At 39.7% G+C, this 16,239-nt stretch overlaps 1 protein-coding gene across 1 annotated transcript in view; it reads right to left on the bottom strand.

The window, feature by feature from the left end:
* The window catches only part of NEDD4 (NEDD4 E3 ubiquitin protein ligase), a 124,672-nt gene that overhangs the window by 13,588 nt on the left and 94,845 nt on the right, over positions 1-16,239 (bottom strand). The window contains 8 exon segments of the mRNA XM_047766288.1: positions 2,660-2,725; positions 4,032-4,089; positions 4,183-4,241; positions 4,467-4,547; positions 5,511-5,575; positions 5,578-5,719; positions 7,219-7,338; positions 11,637-11,702. Coding sequence (XP_047622244.1) covers positions 2,660-2,725; positions 4,032-4,089; positions 4,183-4,241; positions 4,467-4,547; positions 5,511-5,575; positions 5,578-5,719; positions 7,219-7,338; positions 11,637-11,702 — 657 coding nt within the window.

Below are 16,239 nucleotides of genomic sequence, written 5' to 3'. Positions count from 1 at the left end.
GAAAAGTGGAAAGCCCTACAGAAACATAATAGCATAAGCAGTATAAGCAGTTTCCTCTGCTGCTTATGCAATCAAAAAAAAAAAATAGTGGTAAGATTGGAGGAAAGCAATTTTAGAATTTTAGACACTAGGCAAATAGTGCAGGTAAGTGACTCACCAAGCATTTATTGAAAGCCGGCTCTGGGCCAGGCCCCTGCTAGGTAGGTACCAAGAGGGGCCAGAGATGGGAGGAAAAGAGAATAAAAACATGGCATAAGATGTAGTCACTTCCTCAAGGAGTTTACAATCAGGTGTGTGTGACAGAGACAAATGTAAATATTATTAATTCTGAGACTGAAAAGAATAGGAAAATTGCTAAAAATAGAAATACCAGCAATGTTTTGTGGGCAAAAAGATTGAGATAATAGTTGCAAGCGAGGTAATCAGGAGGCATCAAGAGGAAGTCTTGCTGGTAAGGGGAGGGGAGAGAGGGACTGAGGAAGAGCCGGTCGAGGGAGCAGCATGCAGGAGGGATCCAGGGCACCGAACAGGAAGGGAATGAGGGGTTGGGGAGGGGGGATTAGTGTGGAGGAAGGTCGGGGCGTGGTTGGGCCACAGTGGAGACAGCCTAAAGGCTGACCAGGAAGAGCTGTTGAGCAGGGAGCCGCAGAACCAGATGCTGATAGCACTGAGTGGAAATGGCGCTTTTAAGGAGAGATGAGAGGCAGTTAAAGACCTCTGAAACATGGTGTGAGACAAGACGAAAGGACCTGTGAGTGAGTGAAGGCAATGGAAGAGTGGGCTAGAAGGGAAATTTGCACGACCGAGCTGAGTCATGGCCCATGCACAGTTCTGGAGTCAGGTAGCCCTGTTCATGTCTGGGCTTTCACCTTGCACATCCCTCCTAAGGCATTATTTCATCATCTATAAAAGAGGGACAATAACAATATTTACCCTCATGGAGAAATGGGACTTACTGGGACAACACATTTCATGGACCTGCAGGGCATTTGGCACATGATAGGCTTAATAATGATTAGCCACCCTTATTTCTAATTAATGAGATATTCAGGATGAAGCAGAGGCAAAAGTTAAAGATAGCCCAAGGCTTTAGAGCACTGGTTTGGTGCTATCTTGATGTTTTGCTGTGATGTGTCCAGATAGGGGTTTTATTTCTTAAATCCTGCTTGGGACTTTTTGTTAATCTGAGGTTTCAGATTCTCAGCCTCTTCCCCATGCTCTTGAGTCTCTCCCTCTGGAACAGCTTTCTATTATGATTTTTATCTTTTTATATACCTTTGTGGCATTCTGGATAATTTCTTCTCTTAATCACCAATATGATACATCATGTGAGTTAGGAGCATGGACTATGGTGCTAGCCCACTTAGTTTGTATCTGGCTTTGCCACTAATAATATTACCACAGAACTGGACCATACTGCCTAACATCTCTGAGCCTCAGTTTCCTCACCTATAAAATGTGATCGTATCAGTCCGTCCCTTCTTTAGGGAGTTACTATAGATATTACAAGGATAATAGATGTAACTTGTTAAGAAAAATGCCTAGTATGTAGCAAGAGCTCAATAACTATTCCTATTCTCATTATGATTTCTGTGTTCTATGACCTGAGGCCTAGAGAATATCAACCATTAGATACTGTAACATGCTTATATGTTTTCAGACTGGCCAATGGAGAGGCTAATACTTCTACTCCACCAGTACATTTTCATTCAGAATGAAAATATATACCATACCAGACAAGTGAGTCAAAAAAGACTTAAAAATCCCAAAGAATTTTAAGAAGCAGAAAACAAATTTTCAGAGTGATTTTAACACAGAGTTTTTATAGAAGATAGGTTTTAAAACTTTGCTGATATTTTAGGATTTGATTAAGGCGTCAAGTATTTGCACTAAAAAAGGATGACATTTCATTTTTGTTAACTTTTGGATGAAAAAAAAATCTCTGGTAGCAGACCATCTTGAATCTTTAGAAAAGCTTGCTTCTGGCTTGGAAGGCAAGCAAGTGTAACCCAATATAGCCACCTAGTGGCACTATTCCTAAACTGCAGGGCAAGGGGAAAAGTAGGAGCAATTAGGCATTAAAAATGGTCCTCACCAAGAGAAATGAAATAGATGGATGGATGAGTTTACTTCCAGAAGTACTTAATTTGTGGTGATGGGGAAAAAAAAAAAAAAGGAATGAACACATCTCATAACCACAAGGAGACAAGCGGCAAGAGGGCTATTCCAATCACAGTGGTAATTTCCAATTTTGCAGATACCCTGTATTTGAAAATATGTATACTGGAAAACAACAGTCCAAGCAGAAAAGGAATCCAGAGCCCTCCTATACAATCTAAGTCTAGGTCAGGGAATAATCTCCTGGGCTATTCTTGCTCAGTTTCAATAAAGCTCAAGCCCCACAAATCCATGAGGAAACCAGACTAGAGCTCTCTAAAAGCAATCATTTAATACTATTTTTCCATTACAAGGTATAATAACTGTGGTCCCTAATAATATTTTACAGCTACTCAAAAAAGTAAAGATCCTTTCCCTCTAAGAAAATGTTCAAAGTTGTTAAAACAGAGAATACAGTCTCTATTTCTTTTTAAAATGCATTTCCCATGCCTTCAGTCTATACGACAATCACTCCTATGAACTCCTTATAAGTATCTCTCACCTGCTTCTTCAACTTTCTTCGGAAGAACTCATACTTTCTTTTGTAATCCCTGGAGTAGGGCACTGCCTTGAGTAGAAAATTTTGGAAAAACAAAGATGGTTTAGGTTGTTTTATTCTGGAACAATTTAAAAAGTTCCCCTCTGGGTATTTTATGAACGTAAGTTAAAGGCATTAAAAGAGAATATTTGGAAAGAAAAGCTTAATTTGAAGAAAAACAAATATGAAACTTTAAAAATTGTATTTTCTCTGTGTAAGATAAAATTGTATTCAGCAATTCCTATGGCTGTAATTTTCATCATGCAATATTCTTGAAATGCAACAGGCCAGAAACAGGAAATGTGTTCCAAGCAGAGAAATACTAGAAATGAAAATTTCCATTTCTAAAGGGACTTTCAAAGTGATTTCTCCATTAAAGAAACAATTTGAAAAATGTACTTTTTCCTTAACTCTGAGGAGTTGTCTTTTCTATCCATTATTTTAAAAGACTAAACATGGATGGAGTTCCTGCTGTGGCACAGCAGAAAGGAATCCAACTAGGAACCATGAGGTTGTGGGTTCCACTCCTGGCCTCACTCAGTGGGTTAAGGATCCGGCGTTGCTGTGAGCTGTGGTGTAGGTCGCAGATGCTGCTCGGATCTGGTGTTGCTGTGGCTGTGGTGTAGGCCAGTGGCTATAGCTCCGATTCAACTCCTAGCCCGGGAACCTCCATATGCCACAGATGTGGCTGGGGAAAAAAAAAAGAATAAACATGGAGACAAGAGTAATCTTAAAGATTTGAGTTTTCAATTTTACTTATTTTCGTGCATTAGAAAAATGTGTTAGTTAAAATCTGAAAACCTAAAGTTGGAAAAAGTAGGTATATAAAAGAGGAAGATGATTTTCCGATCTTTAATCTGACTCAAGAGTAGTATACATGGTAAGAACTTAAATACAAGTATGTCTTATATTTTGGCACTCACAATGATTTCAACCAAAAAGTTCAAGATATGACCCTGAGGTGACAAGATGCTGTCAGAGTCCTGTCAGTGACAAGACAGGCACACTCCTGGCTCCTCTCTGGTCTGTGAGGATTGTTGACATTCTTTTTCAGACAATGGCAAACACCAACCAACCTGAGCACAGCAGCCCACAGCCTTAGCATTTGACCATCTGGCTCACTGGTCTCCCATGGTTGTTGCGTAGAGTAAGGATAATTACTTTACATGCTCTTTTCAAACAAGTGAGACCCTGTGTATGGGCGGCTGGGGGGAGGAGAGATTGAGCAAATGTGTTTTCCTCTTAGCACATTATAGGGTTATAGCCTTGACCATCCACCCTAGAAGACACAGGCAAGAGGACAACCTCATCAGAGATCCCCATACAAGAGACTTACTGGTCCAGTTATTGCTACATTCTGTAACCGGGGATCTTCCCATTGTGTTTTTTAATATCTGAAGAGAGAGAAAAGAAGATGTTTGACATTCTCAGGCACAAAATTTGATACCACAAAAAAAAAAAGTAATGAAAAAACAATCACACTGCACATACTGTGATTTATGTAGAAGATTCTTCCATCGGTGTGAGTTCTTTCTTCCCATCCTGGCTATAATGAAGAATATATTCCAATTATGTTAGGAAAGGGTTTTAGATATATAGGCAGAAAAACAGTCCTTGGTTATAGGGTTGGTTTAATTTGCATATTCCATTCTTAGTAGAAGATGTCAGCGCTTGAGCAATAATATAATTACAGTTGTTGAAGAACTACTGTATTCCAAAATACAAAACGTTTGAGATAGCCAATTAGACTGGGAGCACTCTGTAAACTTACAGGTAAAGGCCCCAGGTCACTGGAAGGATCAAGTGATGTCTTTCCTCTCAGATGAGCTGGAATTTTTAGTCTTGGATCTTCCTTTTTTGGTAGAGTAAATAAAGAACACAGGACACACACACACGAACTTTAAAATCATGAAAATCAGTCTGATACTATGTTTTCTAATATCAATGGATACTTAAAATAATTTATCTGTTAAAAGCCCACTATTATTTCACTGCTTATGCTATGAAATAATAGGTTCTCATCTAAAACCTATCATTCTCAGGCTACAATATTCAGTTCTCAAATCTTTAAGTACAATCACATGTTATTTATGAGGCTCTGAACATGCTTTTTGGCACCTATCTGCAAAGGTGTCAATTTATCAGTATTTTTGAAAGATAGGAAGGTAAGCTCAAAGAAGGTTATCAAACACAATTCAAACTGATGAAAGAAAAAAATTTAATTTATTTGGATTATATATTATTATTTATTATTATTTTGTTAAAGAATTTTAGTTGTATTGAGGTATATTGGTCTTATAACAAATTTATTCATCAAAATATCTTCATCTACTGCTGATTTTCAGTAATTTTCCTGTTAGTAGTGAAACTAACTGCTCAACAACATTAAGCATTTTCTTAAAATAAGAATACCTATTCTACCAAGGTATAAGGTATTTACCTTGTATAAAGGTATAAAGGTATATACCTTTATATAAGGTATTTGGGGTATTAAATAGAGATGTGGATTCAAAAGTGCTTTGGAACTATAAAGCCACATACAAAGGGAAAGGATTATTACTATCTTCCTAAGTATTCATGGCTAGTGAGCTAAAAACTGGAAACAGAAAGTAAATTTATCTCCATGACAATCACCCCAAATATTAAAAATAGGCATAAACATAGTGAACAGAAATACTATTATTAAAAATTCAATGTATCTGTAAATGAGGACTAAGAATTGTAGGGTATTTTAATGTATACTTAAAGAACATCAAGAACTAGAGATAAGAGATTATTATTATTATATATTTAAACTGGAGAGCATTAAAGTTACCCAGGTGGTGGTTTTGGTATTGTGGTCAATGAAGAAAGGCCTCCCGTTTGGTGCATGCCGGACTTCCAGCCTTTGGGAAGGGATCCTTGTTCCATTTCAGAAGGCTGGGTCACCTGCTGTGCAGCATCACTTGTGGGAGCCTGCGCCTGGGGGCCTGTGGAAGAACTCTGGCTTGATGGCAGCTGACTGGTCTCTGTGGTGACTGAAGCCTAGCACATTGATTCAATCGTGTTGTAGTGTTTTATAGAGAACACACCAAGAGCTGTGGTTAAAAATGTAACAAACTACAAACAGCATACACACTTTATAAAGAGGCCTAAACAGTGGAGGGTCATTTTTGTCAAAGTTTGTTTTTCAGATAATTGATAATTGTGAGGCTAATACTTGAGCAGTAAGATGCAAGTCAACCATCAGCCTGCTGTGGGTGCAGGTGACTGAGGAAGCACGCTCAGCATCAGTGGATCTGAGCCCTGGCTGCAAGGGAAGCCACTGTACCAGCTGGAGGAGGTCTTTGCTCATTCAGAAGACTCACATAGAGTGGGAATTCCCCATACACGGAAGTGATTCAAAGGCTGGGTAGATGGAGTGAATGGCAAAGATCCACTAAAGAAGTGGATAAGTGAAATGTAATACACTCAGGTGATGAAATATTAGGCCGTACTTAAAAGAAACACACTGGATCTATATATAAAACAACATAATAGGGCTTTTAAAACAATGTTGAGCACACACACAAAAAAAGTCTGGAATTATACAGCATAACATCTTTGCAAAATGTGACGCTCAGACATAAGACCACATTTTGCATTGTTTAGCTCTCAATTAAATATATAAAACAGGCAGGAAGAATATATAAGTTCAAGATGGTAGTTCCCTCTGGGTAATGGGACTAAGTGCTTGGCTAAAAGGACTTTAGTTTTATCTTTAAGATTTCATTTTAAAAAAGAAAATATCTAGAAACAAATATGGCAATTTGTTAATGGTGCTAAATTCTGGGTGTTAAAAAAATGGATATTTGCTATATTATTCTCTGTACTTTTCAGTATTAAAAATTTTCTCTGAGTTCCTGTCATGGCTCAGCAGAAACGAATCCGACTAGGAATCATGAGGTGGTGGGTTCGATTCCTGGCCTTGCTCAGTGGGTTAAGGATCCGGCGTTGCCGTGAGCTGTGGTGTAGGTTGCAAACACAGCTCGGATCAGGCATTGCTGTGGCTGTGGCTGTGGCAAGCAGCTATAGCTCTGATTAGACCCCTAGCCTGGGAACCTCCATATGCTACAAGTGCGGCCCTAAAAAGACAAAAGACAAAAAAAAATTTTTTTTTCTCAATAAGAAGAACAGTGGACAAGATAAAATATTTTCCTAAACATAAGGAAATATTACAAAAGGTGCTCAATCTTGCCAAGGACAAAGTGTCATCATCACAAAGTTCTCAAATCTTTAAGATTTTCCTTTAACATAATAATGATCTTATCCATTCAAATTACAAAATGCACAATGGACTAGATCAATGACTTTGTCCTCTTACTCCCAATTGGACTTTTATATAATAACAAATGGTGATTCCTACATATTAGAGAACTGTAGGAAATAGCAGACAATTAGCACCAATGTCAGAAAATAATTAAAGCAGCCAGTATATACTACAAAGTGATGTAATAGCTTCCATAGACATATGATGGTTCCAATTTTGTAAGAAAACAGGGTACCTGCAGGGTGGGCTTCAACCAGGTAGTAGTTCGGCAATTGTGATCTACATAATAAGACCTTCCTCTTTCATCTTGTTTTTCTTCCCAACCGGGTGGTAATCCAGATGAAGTAGGCAAAAGCTAGTGTGAAAAATAATAGGAAAATTAAATATTTTAGAAAGAATCCTTTGAAAAAATTTTTTTTTAATTTTTATATTTTTGTCTTTTTAGGGCTGCACCCTCAGCATATGGAAGTTCCCAGGCTAGGGGTCAAAATCAGAGCTATAACTGCCAGCCTACACCACAGCCACAGCGATGCCAGATCCGACTCATATCTGTGACCTACATCATAGCTCATGGCAACGCAGGATCCTTAACCCACTGAGTGAGGCCAGGGATCAAACCTGCGTCCTTGTGAATATTAGTCAGGTTCATTATCACTAAGCCACAATAGGAACTCCTAGAAAGAATCCTTTTTTTCACTGTCAGCTCTATTTGAAATGAATTATGTTTTGAATCATATGTTAAAGTGTATAACATGTTATTAGAAAAAAAAAAACTCTGGAGTTCCCATCATGGTGCAGCTGAAACAAATCCAACTAGGAACCATGAGGTTGAGGGTTTGATCCCTGGCCTTGCTCAGTGGGTTAAGGATCCAGCGTTGCTGTGAGCTGTGGTGTAGGTTGCAGACATGGCTCGGATCTGGCATTGTTGTGGCTCTGGTGTAGGCTGGCGGCTACAGCTCCGATTAGACCCCTAGCCTGGGAACCTCCATATGCCACGGGAGCGGCCCTAGAAATGGCAAAAAGACAAAAAAAATAAATAAATAAAAATAAAAAAATAAGTGTTTATACTTCAGAAGAAAAAGAGGAGGCCACATCAAGAGGTAGGAGGGGCAATTTCGGATATAAACAACTCCATAACTCCCAGGTGGGAAGCTCCACAGACTGAAAACTAACTGGTTCACAGAGACTCATCTACAGGAGTGAGAGCTGTGAGCCCCACATCAAACCCTCACCTGCGGGGATCTGGCACTGGGAGAAAGAGCCCCTGGAGCAATCTGGCATTGAAGGCCAGTGGGGCTTGTGCACAGGGGCTCCACAGAACTGGGGGAAGATGCACATGGACTTTCATGTGCATGGGTCCCAGGGCAGAGCGAGGTCTCCATAGGAATCTGGGTCAAACCTGACTGCAGTTCTTGGAGGACATCCTGGGAAAACAGGGGTGAATGTGGCTTGTTGTGGGGGCGGACATTGAAGTCAAAGCTCTCGGGAATATCCAGCAGCCAGCATGCCTTTCTCTGGAGGTGGCCATTTTGGGAAAATCTGGCCCCACCCATCAGTCAGTGCTGAGAAGCCCCAGGACAAACAACAATCCAGGTGGGATCACAGCCCCACCCCTCAGTAAACAGGCTACTTAAAGACCCCTCAGGCACACAGCTGCCTCTAATCCCATCCAGAGACTAAGCCCCACCCACCAGAGGGATTAGAATCTTGGCTCTCCCACCAGGGGGCAGGCATCAGCCCCTCCCATCAGGAAGCCTACAGCAAGCCCCCATACTGACTTCAGCCACAAGGGGGGCAGACACCAGAGGTAAGAGAGGCTACAACTCTGTTATCTGTAAGAAGGTCATCACACCAAAAACCTATAAAAATGAAAAGACAGAGAACTATAAGTCAGATGAGGGAGAAAGGAAAAACCCCAGAAAATCAGCTAAGTGATGAGGAGATTCTCAGCATCCAGGAAAAAGACTTTAGATTGTTGATGCTGAAGATGATGCAAGACATTGGAAATAAACTGGAGACAAAGATGGATAACTTACAGGAAACACTGACCAAAGAGATACAAGATATAAAACGAAACATGAAGAGATGCAAAATACAATAACTGAAATAAAAAATTCACTAGAAGCAGCTAACAGCAGAATACAGGAGGCAGAAGAATGAATAAGCGAGGTGGAGGACAGATTAGTGGAAATTACAGATGCAGAACAGAAAAGAGAAAAAGATTGAAAACAAAGGAAGAGAGTCTCAGGGAACTCTGGGACAACGTTAAATGCACCAACATCTGTATTATAGGAGTGCCAGAAGGAGGAGAGAGAAGGGGACAGAAAAAATATTCCAAGAGATAATAGCCGAAAACTTCCCTAACATGGGAAAGGAACCACTCAACCAAATCCAGGAAGCACAATGAGTACCATATAAAATAAACCCAAGGAGGAACACCCCAAGACACATATTAATCAAACTGACCAAAATTAAAGACAAAGAGAAAATCTTGAAAGCAGCTAGGGAAAAGAAACAAATAACATACAAGAGAACCCCAATAAGGTTATCGGCACATTTTTCAGCAGAAACTCTGCAGGCCAGAAGGAAGTGGCAGGATATACTTAACATGATGAAAGGAAAAAAACCTCCAACCAAGATTACTCTACCCAGCAAGGCTCTCATTCACATTTGAAGGAGAAATCAAAAGCTTCACAGATAAGCAAAAGCTGAGATAATTCAGCACCACTAACCAGCCTTACAACAAATACTAAAGGAACTTCTCTAGGCAGAAATGAAAAGACAGCAACAGGAAACAAAAATGCCACAAACGACAAGGCTCACCAGGAAAGGTACATATACAATAAAGATACAAAATCATCCATGCACAATTATACCACCAAAATCCAAAATCATGAGAGGAGGTGGGTACAAATGCAGGACACTGGAGATGAACTTGCAATGAAGAGAACAACAACTTAAAACAATCGCATATACATATAGACTCTTATATCAAATCTTCAGAATAACAGCAAACCAAAAATCTACAATTGATACACAAACAAGGAATCTCTGGAGGAGAAATATATCTCATAGTAAATAAGTGCATAATCTACCATGAAGGGGGTCATTTGACATCATTCTTGGAATGCTGAAGTCTTCTTAGAACTGATTCTGATTTCCTCTCCATCAAAGAATTTATGATAATTATAATTAAATAATGCAACTGTACAATTAAATAATATAGTTCTACAATTGTATTATTAATAACCATTTCTCTCCATGGTACAATAAGGTCTATAATGTCTGGTTTATCATATCACCTAGAATGGTGTAATGCCTATATTGAAGAATCAATAAAATGTTAACAAATTGTGAGGACACATTTATATAGTTACACTGTTTTTTAACCAATTTATGCATTTTATTTTTTACTTATTTTCAGAGGGTGTATTATTTTTGTTATGCTTACCAGCTGTTATTTTTACTATGCTATATAAAATATTTAATGGTATATAAGACTTTCTTCTTTATAAATTTTAGTTGCATAATATAACAATTTAATATAATGCTAATTTTTAAAGTAAAATTGAAATGTAATAGATAAAACTAAGTAGTAAAGCTGAAAGCCATAAAATTGGGATAAAGTATACAATAAATTTCCTATTTGTCTTGGCATATTTTCCATTCCACTTCTCCAGAGGGAGTCACTTAATCTGTTTCTTAAGGTCCATGATATAATAATCTGTGTGAATGTAATTGTGTTTAAATATATGTTTTTTTTTGTCTTTTTTTTTGGCCGTTTCTTGGGCTGCTCTAAATATACGTATTTTAATCTGTAAAAAAAATAAAAATAAAATTTCGAAAAAAAAAAAAGTGTTTAAAGGTGCAGTTCCCTGGTGGCTCAGCAGGTTAAGGATCTGGGGCATTGTCTTTGCTATGCTCAGGTCACTGCAGTGGCCGGGGTTTGATCCCTGGCCCCGAAACTTCCCCATGCAGTGGGCGTGGCCAAAAAAAGGGGACATGTAAGAGAGAGATAAACTAAAGCAATGAAAGTTGAGTCGTGAAGAGGATGGAGGCTGGGAGACCAACAGGGGGTGTGGCAGCAGTCCAGGCATGAAGTTGTCAAGTATAACCTCTGGCCAAGGTCATGGCTAAAAAGGTTACTAAAGAGGCAGCAGATGGCTGGGGGGCAGGGAAGATGGGAGACTGAGGAAGAGGGCGAAGGAGGCTGATAAACTCCATCCTGGCCAAGGAGCCTGTCAGCACCAGTGCATACCCACCTGCCTGCGACCACCCCGATGTGGCTTCATGTACAGGGCAGAAACAGCTGCAAAATGCCACGGACCAGGCCCAGAGCAAAGCCACCAGACATCACAGCCTCAGTGTGTGGAACATCTCTAGCCTGCACAGCGGTTTACCTGCCAAGCCTGGACACTACCTAGTCACCAGCACGTGGGGTCTTGGGTTTCTCATCATGGGAGAGGTGGTTCTGACAGTTTTATCTTCCAAGGACCTATCCACCACACCCCCTCCCCCCAACCTCATCCCTCAAAGCCCAGATGCTGTGCTGGATCAGTTTTAGGCAGCTGAACATTCACATTCAGGGTTCCAAAAAAAGTTACTGAGTCTTCTATTTTTTACTGAGGGTTGAGGGGACAGGATAAAACTCACCACAGGAAGTGTAGGCTGTTCCTCAAAAGTATAGGCTTGTAAGCTGCTTCTTCTGCTGGAATGATTCTTAGAAAGGAAAGGAACAGTACTAACTTTAGGATTTGAATGGCAGATAAGGTTGTGGGGTGGGTGACGCGGCAGCAGAAAGAACACCTACTCCACCCACGGGGCGACTCTCAGTAGCGCTCAACACCACCACCAGCTGATGCCTTCCAAATTCTAGCTTGCACTTCTCCCCCTGAGTCCTAAACTGTTTTCTGGACACTTTCTCTTGAATGTCTAACAGAGTGGCCCTTATTGTGTCCAAAACCTGATTGGGCTTTTCCCTGTCCACACCCACTGAAACTTGTTTCTTTTTGGACATTCCTCATTTTAGTGGGCAGCATGGGAGGCCAGCTGCTGCCCTAATTAGACATCAATCACTAGACTTCTCCTTCTCCTGTCCCTTAGAGCCAGGTCAATCACCAGAGCCTATGCATTTTACTTCTCAAATACATTCTCCTTGCACTTTTTTAATTTCAAGTTTCCACTGTTTGTCACCTTCACTATTACTGCGGCAACATCCTAACAGATTTCCTGCTTCAAGTCCTATTTGCTTAAATCTACTCTCCATGCCACACGCTGTAGCCGGAGAACATTTTACAATGCAGACATCATCCTACCATACTCTCTCTCGGAGCCCTTCGATGACTTCTTACAGTCATGAGGAGAAAGTGTACAGCACAGAACACAATGTTAGTGAGCTTCCTGACGGCCCCAGCACTTGCCACCTCACAGCCCACCCTCTGGACACTCCAGATTACTTCTTTCCTGGAAATCCCATACTCTTTCTTTCCTTGTACTTTCATGAGCACACTACTGTTACCATCTGAAGCATTTTAGTTCTGTTATTTAATGACATCAAAAATTATATGTGTAAATTAAGTCAGAATGGCCACTACAGTATTATTTACAATAACAAAGAACTGTAAACAATTGTCCATCAAAGGAGATTGGGGAAATGGCTTCAGGGTTCTTTGCACAAGGGAATGATGTCAAATTATTTTTTTGTTGTGGTTTTAAAAAGAGCACGTCTATCTTTACTAAAATGGTCCAATGTCCATGATAAAGAATGTAAAAAAAAATAAGTTACCAAAAAGTGCATACAAGATGATCTCAGATTTTAAAAAATTATATGCAAATATATGGGTGTGCATGAATGTTTATGAATATATAGAAAACATTTAAAACAATATATATGCCAAACCATTAATGTCAATTGAGGGAGCATACTTTAGAGGTAAGATGGAAGATTTAATTTTTATTTTATACACCTCAATACTGTCTCCATTTTTAACCATGCCCAGATAATACTTTAAAAATAGTAAAAATTAATTTTTTTGAATTAATAAGCACATGGCATGGAATTCAAAGGTACAAAAGACATAGCCCTGCTAACCCTGTTCCTCTCTTGGGGGCTAAGCAATGTTATCAAGTTTAACTTAGTTTTCAAGAAATGTGATATATATGCTTATTCTCTATCATTTAAATATTTATTCAAGGCAATCTACAGATTCAATGCAATCCCTATGAAATTACCAAGGACATTCTTCACAGAACTAGAATAGAACATTTTAAAATTTGTATGGAAACACAAAAGACCCTGAGTAGCCAAAGCTATATTGAAAAAGAAAAATGGAAATGGAGGAATCAGGCTCCCTGACTTCAGACAATATTACAAAGCTACAGTTATCAAAACAATATGGTACTGGCACAAAAACAGAAATATAGATCAATGGAACAGGATAGAAAGCCCAGAAATAGGGAGTTCCCGTCGTGGCTCAGTGGTTAACAAACCCGACTAGCAACCATGAGGTTGTGGGTTTGATCCCTGGTCTCGCTCAGTGGGTTAAGGATCCGGCATTGCCGTGAGCTGTGGTGTGGGTTGCAGATGTGGCTCAGATCCTGTGTTGCTGTGGTCGTGGTGAAGGCCAGTGGCTACAGCTCTGATTAGACCCCTATCCTGGGAACCTCCATATGCAGCAGGTGTAGTCCCCAAAAGGCCCCCCCCCCCGGCAAAAAAAAATAAACCCAAGCACCTATGGTCAACTAATCTATGACAAAGGAGGCAAGAGCACACAGTGGAAGAAAGACAGTCTCTTCAGTAAGTGGTGCTGGGAAAACTAGAAAGCTACATGTGAAAGAATGAAATTAGAACACTCTCTAACAACACACAGAAAAATAAACTTAAAATGGATTAAAGACCTAAACATAAGGCCAGATACTATAAAACTCCTCGAGGAAAATATAGGCAGAACGATCTTGACCTATATCAAAACAACATCTTGTTTGATCCACCTCCTAGAATAATGACAATAACAACAAAAATAAACCCATGGGACCTAGTTAAACTCAAAAGCTTTTGCACAGTGAAGGAAACCATTAAAAAAATGAAAAGACAACACACAGAATGGGAGAAAATCTTTGCAAACGATGCAACGGACAAAGGCCTAATCTCCAAAATACATAAAGAACTCATACAACTCAACAACAAAAAAACAAGCAACCCAACTGAAAAATGGGCAGAAGGCCTAAAAAGACATTCCTCTGAAGAAGACATATGGATGGGCAACAGGCACATGAAAAAATTCTCAACATCACTAATTATTAGAGAAATGCAAATCAAAACTACAGTGAGGTACCACCTCACACCAGTCAGAATGGCCAATTAACAAGTCAACAAATAAGAAATGCTGGAGAGGGTGTGGAGAAAAGGGTTCCCTCCACTGTTGGTAGGAATATAAATTGGTACAACCGCTATGGAAAACAACCTGGAAGTACCTCAGAAAACTAAATATAGAACTACCATATGATCCAGAAAATTCCACTTCTGGGCATACATATATTCAGACAAAACTTTCATCAAAAAAAATATATGCACCCGTATGTTTATTGCAGCACTATTCACAGTAGCCAAGACATGGAAAAAACCTACACGTCCACTGACAGATGAATGGATTAAGATGTGGTACATATACACAATGGAATACTATTCAACCACTAAAAGGACAAAACAATGCCATTTGCAGCAATATAGATAGAACTAGAAATTCTCATACTGAGTGAAGTAAGTTAGAAAGAGAAAGACAAACATCATATGTTATCACTTACATGCAGAATCTAAAATATGGCACAAATGAACCTATCTACAAGACAGAAACAGATCATGGACATGGAGGGCAAACTTGTGCTTGTCAAGGGGGGAGAGGGGAGAGAGGGGGACCAATAGGGAGTTTGGGGTTGGTAAATGAAGACTGTTATATTTGGAATGGATGGGTAATGGGGTCCTGCTGTATAGCACAGGGAATTGTATCTGGTCTCTTGGGTAAGAACCTGATGGAAAATGGAAAAAAAATAGGTGTGCATGGGTGGCTGGGTCACTCTGCTGTACAGCAGAAATTGAAGGAATATTGTAAATCAACTATACTTTAATAATTTTTTTTAATTTATATAAATGGTAACATATCAAACACACCCTTTGGTAGCTTGGTGTTTTTCACTGAGCTGTATCTCTTAGAGGTTGCTCCATATAAAAGATACATTCAAAGACACTTCATGCTTTTCAAAGACTGTACAGTATTTCATTGTATGGATGCCATGTGTTACTTTTATAATTAAAGAAAATAACAACAGGAAGAAAGGGAATAGGACATTACATTATCACTGGTAAATCAACATAGCTTATCCTTTAAGACTTGACTGACCTTTTCCACGCCCCTGATAAAAATAAAATAAAATGAAATGAATGGGAGACAGGATAGATGGAATGGAAGGCAGGAGGGGAAGGGAGAGGCAGGCAGATGTACTCCTGGATACTCACACAGGTATTTACATAGAACTGTCTACAATGAAGCTTCTTGAGAAAAGTGCTAGAACAGAAGTCAGCAAACTTTTTCTGTTAAGGCCCAAATAGTGAAGATTTTGTGGGGGGAGCATACTGTCTCTGTTATAACTACTCAACTCTATCAATGGAGTGTGAGAGCAGCCACAGGCAATACTTAACCCACTGAGTGAGACTAGGGATTGAACCCGCAGCCTCATGGATACTAGTTGGGTTCTTAACCCTCTGAGCCACAATGGGAACTCCAGAAAAAACAATACTTAAACAACTGGGTGGGCTGTATTCTAAAATTACTTTAACCAGCATATAAAGTGCAGGTAGTCAGTTCTTCATGTTTACTAACTGAATGAAAAGTAGGGGAACACCAACTGGAAATGACTACAGCATCCCTCAGATGCCTGTTTGTCTTCCACTGGAAGTTCTCCCTTGATGTCACAGACTAGAGAGCGAGCCACAGACTAGAGAGCGAGCCATGTCACCATGGCACTGTATTTTGGGGCACTTACTTCTGGACCCCATGGGACCCCAGTAAAAACATTAGGTCAATTTTATAGTTGTTGCTGGAGTGAGAAGGTCATCCACCTCCTTGCTTAGTCAAAGTGCTTCAGCTCTTACTCATGTGTGTGCTGGTGACATGTGGGGTATAACTGAGAAAGAGAAAGGCAAACCCTAACATCTGGGACCTGGTGTGGCACTCATCAGCAGGATCAAGACAAAATCAAG

Source organism: Phacochoerus africanus, chromosome 2, assembly GCF_016906955.1.
Source record: "Phacochoerus africanus isolate WHEZ1 chromosome 2, ROS_Pafr_v1, whole genome shotgun sequence".
Lineage (NCBI taxonomy): Eukaryota > Metazoa > Chordata > Mammalia > Artiodactyla > Suidae > Phacochoerus > Phacochoerus africanus.
Note: the sequence above shows the minus strand (reverse complement) of the source record. Positions and strands in the feature narration are given on the sequence as shown.